The sequence below is a fragment of the Rhagoletis zephyria genome, unplaced genomic scaffold (genome assembly GCF_001687245.7).
Source record: "Rhagoletis zephyria isolate East Lansing unplaced genomic scaffold, Rhagoletis_zephyria_1.1 Rzeph_scaffold_00883, whole genome shotgun sequence".
Lineage (NCBI taxonomy): Eukaryota > Metazoa > Arthropoda > Insecta > Diptera > Tephritidae > Rhagoletis > Rhagoletis zephyria.
The window spans coordinates 168845-176273 of record NW_016157967.1 but is presented as its reverse complement, the minus strand read 5'-3'; the positions used below and the strand labels follow the sequence as shown (position 1 = coordinate 176273).

At 34.5% G+C, this 7429-nt stretch overlaps 1 protein-coding gene across 1 annotated transcript in view; it reads left to right on the top strand.

Annotated features, from left to right (window-relative positions):
* Nucleotides 1-415: 415 nt before the first annotated feature.
* Cipc (Clock interacting protein circadian) overlaps nucleotides 416-7429 on the top strand; it is a 24051-nt gene continuing 17037 nt past the window's right edge. Inside the window, exon 1 of the mRNA XM_017614699.1 lies at nucleotides 416-703. Coding sequence (XP_017470188.1) covers nucleotides 493-703 — 211 coding nt within the window. The 5' untranslated portion in view covers nucleotides 416-492. The remainder of the gene's footprint in view (nucleotides 704-7429) is intronic.

The following is a 7429-nucleotide window of genomic DNA, read 5'->3' as shown; positions in this document are numbered from 1 at the left end:
TGTCAGCCTATATGTATATCTTGCTGAGCGACTTGATGGCACGCCGTTGTGTAGTTCTCTCATACCATATATCGGTGTAAATATGTATAAGTTATCATCGGACGTACTATCGCCATATATGTATGTAATGCCAACTTTTCCCTACCTTGGACACATTTGCCATACATAATATTACAGCGTTTACCGCTGTTTCCTTCACGTGCGTTTTCCAGCGCAATCTGAACAAACACCAAGAGGCGATTGAATGCAATATAAGCTTTTGTGGTTTGCCGTAGAAGCGCACATGCGGTAGGAAAAATAAAAGTAATCTCTTCCGATGACGCACAGCGCAAATGTAACTATAGCAATAAATCTGAAGAAAAAAAATTATACAATATACTATATATAGCTTAATCTGTATATTTTAATTAAATTCTTTTCCATTTCCTTTTTCATTTGCAGGCTTACGCTAACCACTACATCAACTTAGGTACGACAAACAGAGAAGGAACCATGGCGCCCACAATCTGCTCAGAGAAGAAACCGCGGCAAATACGCACAAATCTCAAGGAAATACGCCGCCAGCCAAATACAACATCTGCGCTATTGTCATCGGTAGCGGTGGCATCCGCGTCAGTGGCGGCAGGCATGGGTGGTAGTGGAGGCGCGGCAACTAACAACAGTAATGGCAATGCGCCCATTGCCACAAGCATTATTAACTATGGTAAGTTGAGTAGCTTAAATGCAAAAGTATCTATATAGGTATGTACAAGTGTATGTATGTATTTGCACGTAACTGCGCGACGATAAAGCGTCTAAGCGTCTAAGCTCGAGCGCACGCGGCAGCCTTTGGCGTATACGTAATGCACACGCGGGCAACAATGAATGTAGTTATGCTCTCGGAAGTAAAAAAAAAAAGAAAAAAAGCCCTAAATAGCAGAGCTATGTTTGTTTGTACATAGTTTAGCTGATTTTATTTGGAGTACATGCGTTCGTATGTGTCGTAGGTGAGATGGTGAGCAGCGCGCTGCGCTGGTTGTGCAAAAGCGAAGGCGGCGACTTTTGACTAGTTACGGCGCGGCGCGCTGCTTGATTATAAGCCTTACTAAGTAGAATTCTACTTTCTGTATTTTTGCGCAGAACTTCTTTCTGCGTAGGAGGCCTTCGGCCGGCGCTTCCCCCGCGCGCGCGCTCGCGCTCTTTACACCGCGGCAAAACACTCGCGCGCCCTCGTGTTGATGCGCGCGCTCAATACCAATGTGCAAGCAGTTTGCCCTGTACACGTGGCCGCGCGACTTTGCGACTTTACGTGTTGCCCCTTAACTTACGTTTTCACTTTTGCGCCATATTTGCACTTTTGCATAAATTTTCAACTTTTGCGCCCTGACAACTGCCAACCATTTGTTCTCGTCTTAATCTATGCAATCATTTTTGTTAGCGCGTGTACGCGTTGTGTTTTGCATTTTTCACATTTTGCATTGATTTGAAGTTTGGCAGTGCACAGCGAGTTTGTCTGTCTGCTTGTGTTGCTGATTTCTGCTTACAGAAAAAGTTGAGAATACTCAATAAAACCTCTTTTATGTCTAGCGCTTTCGTTAACTTTCTGACTCACGTTTTACTGTAGCGCTTTGGTGTAGCGTAGCGGAGCGCACCCACAAATTGGAAATAAGTAGAAAGAGTAAAAACACAAAAACACAGAAAAAAACACAGATCAAAAATTCAATTTGTCATCGTCTGCTGCGAGTCATCGGAGCGTGTATGGGTTCTTTCTTTCATTTTTCAATTTCAATTAACTTTCGTAACTTTTGCTACGACGCTCAATTTATTCTTTCGGTGCTATTAATTTTTTCTACAAGTTGCCGCTACGTAAATGTAATCATTGCTTTCTTTGGCATTGTATGCAATGCGGTGCTGGGAGTTATATAAGTTTGGAGTTATACAATAAAATTTATTTTTAACGCTGACTTCAACACGTTTGACGAGTTTCAACTTATTAAGGTATTCATTAAAAATTCAGAATGCGAAAAAAGTGATCTAAGTTAAAAGTTTCAATTAAATTAAAAAAAAGTGTTACTGTTCACTAAGAAGCACGAAAAATTAAGTAATTTTTCATACGAAAAAGAGTGATTGAAAGAATTTGTTTTTGAAACGAATTTAAATAAAACAAGTAAGAAAGTCTAAGTTCGGTCGGAGCCGAACATTAAATACCCGGCGCACGTATTTTCACCTTTCCGAAAGCTACCGCTACATGGTAAGCCGGGGCGTATCAATTTTGAGTAAATTAGAGTCCCTTGAATTTCGAAATTTTGAAGTTTCAACCAGTTCTGAAATTTACCGTTATATGAAAAGCGGCCTCAATTTTAGTCCGCTTTCAATAATTTTCAACGTTTTGCTTTTATGTGGCAAGCACAATAAAAATACCTAGTTTGGTACAAATTGGTAGAACGGTTACCGAGCTACATATATGTGATCATAAGTGGGCGGTGCCACGCCCATTTTCCAAAATTTTATCACAAACTTATTTCTTGGTTAAGAATTGTTGCAAGCATTTACCGATTTACTGAAGATTTTGTATTTCTCTAAATTACCGTTATATGGGAAGTAGGCGTGGTTATTGAGCGATTTTAAAACTTTTCGGCCATTTGGTATGTTATGCGAAGGCCAACAACTGTGCCAAGTTTGGAAGAAATTGGTGCAGCGGTTACCAAGATATACACATGTAACCATAAGTGGGCGTGGCTACGCCCATTTTCCAAAAATTTATAATATTCTTATTTTTCGTCTAAAAATTATTGTAAATATCAATTTTGAGTGAATTATCTTCAGTAGTTACTAAAATATCGCAGTTTTCGTATTTCTGGAAATTACCGTTATATGGGAAGTGGGCGTGGTTAAAGTCCGATTTCGCCCATTTTCAATACCAACCTACCTTGGATTAAGGGAAACCTACATACCAAATTTCGTTGAGATATCTCAATTTTTGCTCGAGTTATCGTGTACACGGACAGACGGACAGACGGACAGACGGACAGACGGACGGACAGACAGACATGGCTTAATCGATTTCTTTTTTCATCCTGATCATTTATGTATACATTTGTCTATATCTATCTCGATTCGTTTTGGCTGTTACAAACAACCGTTATGTGAACAAAATTAATATACCCTTGTGCACAAGTGCGCTCGGGTATAAAAATGGCTCCAGTTTTTTTTTATACAATACCTCTAACTGATTTTAAAAGATCTCGAAACTTTCAAGAAGGTTTTTCTAAGAAATGAATTTTCGAACTTTGAAAAATAAAAACAAACTATTTTTGTAAATTATAAACAGATTAGTTTAGATTTTTTTTCAAAGTTCAAAAATTTATATCTTTAAAAAAGCCTTGAAAATTTCAGAATCTTTTAAAGTTATAGGTAGCAAGCATTTTTTTTTTAAGTTTTCCTGGTACGATTTTTTAAGTTTAAAAATTCTGTATTTTTTTTTTATTTTTCGAATTTTTTAAAATTTTTTTTCATTTTCCGACTGAAACAAATCTGTTTGGTAGAATCTGGAAAATAATGTGGTAGATATCAGTTTGGGATAGTTTATCATCTAATTAATTTAATTAATTTTTTATAAAATCACATATCATTATCTAAAAAAAAAACATATAAATACGTTTTTCAAACTTTGTGCAAAAATTAGAAAAACTTTGCAAACTCTCACCGAAATTTCCAACTTTTTAATTAGAATTCTAGTGAGAAAATCATAAAATTTTAGTGTAATAAAGTGCAAATTTGAAGTTGATAAAAATAGCGCTGAGTTTTGGCAATTTTGTTTTGTTGGCAGTGTAACACAGTTCCTTCCAAATAAAGAAATTTTTCTAAAATACTTTGAGATATCTGCAATCTTGCGGAGTATTGCCAGCTTTTATTTTTATCCCGAAGAGTTTAGTGTTGGACAATTTTTTGCTTTAAAAAAAAATAAAAATTAAGAAAATTATGTCGAGCAAAAATAAAACTAATCAAAAACGCCAATATGTGGTAGATTTCAAACCACGTGTGGTACATGTGGTAGATGCTCAGTCTAAATCGGAAGAGTTTAGGTTCAGTTATTCAAGTTTTTCCTATACCATCTTTGAAAAAAGTTAAAAAACAGCATCAAAAATCTCATCATTACGATTCCGTTAAAAATTTTTTTTAAATTTTTTTTAAATATTTTTATGCAAATATAAAGCGTTTTATAATTTGAAGGGATTTTTTCAAAAAAAAAAATCTTTAAGAAACTATTTTTATTCATAAAAAACTCAATTTTTGGAGGTATTTTCAAATCGGTCCAGCTCACTTAAATCTTAATATTTTTCCGAAATATTTTGGTGGACGTCTTAAAATATAATAGATTTTATAATTCCAATGGAAAAATAGTACCGATTTTTTTTTGTATGGGGAGTGATGCAGTCTAATGTACATATGTGGACATTTACATATGTATGTATACATATGTACATCCATTAGGGTGGATCAATTTGTATGGGATATTTTTTTAACTATGCAGGTGTAGTATTCTACGTGAAATTCTAAGCAAATTAGTCGAGGAAAACATGGGTCTAAAATCAATTTCGAGCTTGCGAAATTGCGAAAATTGTTTGTTTTTTCCATAGCAGTTTTTAAATTTTGTATAAAAACATGTTATAAGCGGGTTTGTTGTATGAGGAATAAATGTCTGGTCTGAATTTTTATTTAAGGCATCCGCCAGAGAGCGTAACAGTAAATAATTTTCACATTTTGTTACGTTTTAAAGAAAAAAACGTAGATTTAACTCGTACTTGTATTTTTTTCTGAATAGAGCATACAAGAAAAAAATTGCATAGAAAAAAAGTGGACCCACCCTAATATACATACATGCATGCACATTTAAATAAGTGTATAACAATCTGTATGCATGTCAAACGAGTAGAAAAAGTTTAAAAATAATAAATGCAGAAATGTATTCACCATTAATCATCCGTTAAACCGTGGCACGTTTACGATATATTGGCACGTAGTCAAAAAAAAAAGCAACGAAAAGTACGAACCTAAAATTTAAATCTTCACATCAAAACAAATTTTTGCTACATCAATAAACATTTCAAACTAAATTAAAAATCACTCATTAAACCTTTGACAGCTAACGTTTGGCGCAAAGCACTGCGTTGATGTAATGCAAAAGGCCGCACGTGCCGCTGCCGACATGCAGGCTGTGTACGAGAGTGGGCGTAAAATGTTTTAAAAACTTATCGTGCTTACACATGTCGTTTACGAAAGTTTTCTGCGATACGGAGAAAGCGAAAATAGAGCACATATGCAAACATATATTTATACACATACATATGTATGTACATAGGTATGTCTGGACAAACAAATTCTTAGCAAAATTTGGTTTGATAATAAAATTTTTAGGTATTAACTTGTTTATAATTTATTAAAAAGTAAAAGTTCTGTTTTTATAATAAAATGTATACAAATGTGGATGAATGCAAGTGTTTTATACTCAGTGTGGCACAACGCCCACTGTAGAAATAGGGCCTTCCGTCTTCCGTCTTCCGTGGTCAGGCCAGTGCTTACCAGCGAAATGATAACCAAATAGACAGGGCTGTCTAAGGTCTCCAGAAGTTGGTGAATTCTGAGTTTACCCAAACGGTAATTGTTACTATTATAGTAGACCAACAGAGCCCACAAAATGCTACCGGAATATAATACAGCTCTACGACAAAGACAAAGCCAAAGCCAAAGACAAAGACAAAGACAAAGACAATGACAAAGACAAAGACAAAGACAAAGACAAAAACAAAGACAAAGACAAAGCCAAAGCCAAAGACAAAGACAAAGACAAAGACAATGACAAAGACAAAGACAAAGACAAAGCCAAAGCCAAAGCCAAAGCCAAAGACAAACACAAAGATAATGACAAAGACAAAGACAAAGACAAAGACAAAGACAAAGACAAAGACAAAGACAAAGACAAAAACAAAAACAAAAACAAAGACAAAGACAAAGACAAAGACAAAGACAAAGACAAAGACAAAGACAAAGACAAAGACAAAGACATTTTTCGCACATGTACTTACCATATAATGTCGGACAAATTAAAACGGTCGCGACATTTTGACTATTTTGCTTTTATTTCTTTAATGCTTATTGATTTTTTATAAAATTAAAAATTTCAAATTTTGTGCAAAAATTATAAAAACTGGAAATTTTTCAAAAATTTTAAACGTTTTCATTTTAGCTACATACGTATTTAGTTTTTCAACCCACTAAATTTTAGGATAGCAAAGTACAGCTTTTCGCTGATTTTTAAGATTTTTTGGCTGACAGTGTCATGCATTTTCTTCCATTCAAAGTACGTTCGAACATTTTTTATAAAATTTATTTGGCTGCAAAAGTGTGTACTAAATTTTTTTTTAAAGTTTTCGATTTTGCTTGCACAAAGCTTGAAATTTAGAACTACATAGCTTTTGTTAGTTAAAGAGCTATACTTTTATAAAAAATTAACAAGCAGTGAATACACTAAAAATAGTAGAAACTTGTTAAACATGTGTATAAGTTGGTCTAGTGTCCCTTATTGATAGCTTTTTTAGGTGAAGTACCGTCAAAGAGCTCAGGAGTCTAGCAGCGCATAGTCTGATCAACCAATTATTTAAAATGTTTGTAAAACTAGCAGCTATCAAGATTCCACAGTAGCACTTAATTCGAGTATGTCTAAGTGCTAAGGAATTTCACTTGATAATATTAATTTCTGTCTACCGCTCAGAATAAATCTTGCAATACTTCACTTCTGTGCTGTAATACAAAATATATACATAAATTCATACGTACGTGTAGCTTAATGGTGTACCATATGGTAACAACTTCAATCATCAAGTGCACCACTTTCTCACGCTTCGTATTATCTCATTATTCTTCTTTCGCACTATTACCTACATAAATTTTCACATAGTCCACTAATTTATCCAAGCCACAATTAACGTCACGTCGTTCGCTTCCCATAAATAGATAAACATGTCTATGTATGTATGAACAAGCATATATACCAGTCTTTTTTTGCCACATATAATATAAGCAATTATATTATCCTAGGGTGCCTTGGATATCAGCGAAATATCTATTTATCTTGAGATCATGAAAAACTTTGAGAAATAACATTTTGCTCACAAAATGGACTTGAGCGACCTCCAACATTTTTTTTATCAAGTTAGGTAGTTTAATTTTTTACCAAATTTCGTTAGCATAAATAAAAACAAAAAATTTTTTTTGGGTCACCCTAATGCATACATGTGTGCATATTTTGCAAATAAACTGCTCACCTGTTACTAAATAAGAGTAACTTAGAAATGCGTTGAAGCTTTTGTGCGATTAATTTATGCCAACACGAGTTTGTTCATGGCACATTAAGCTACACGAGCCGCACCATGTGTGAGAGTTAGGGGGG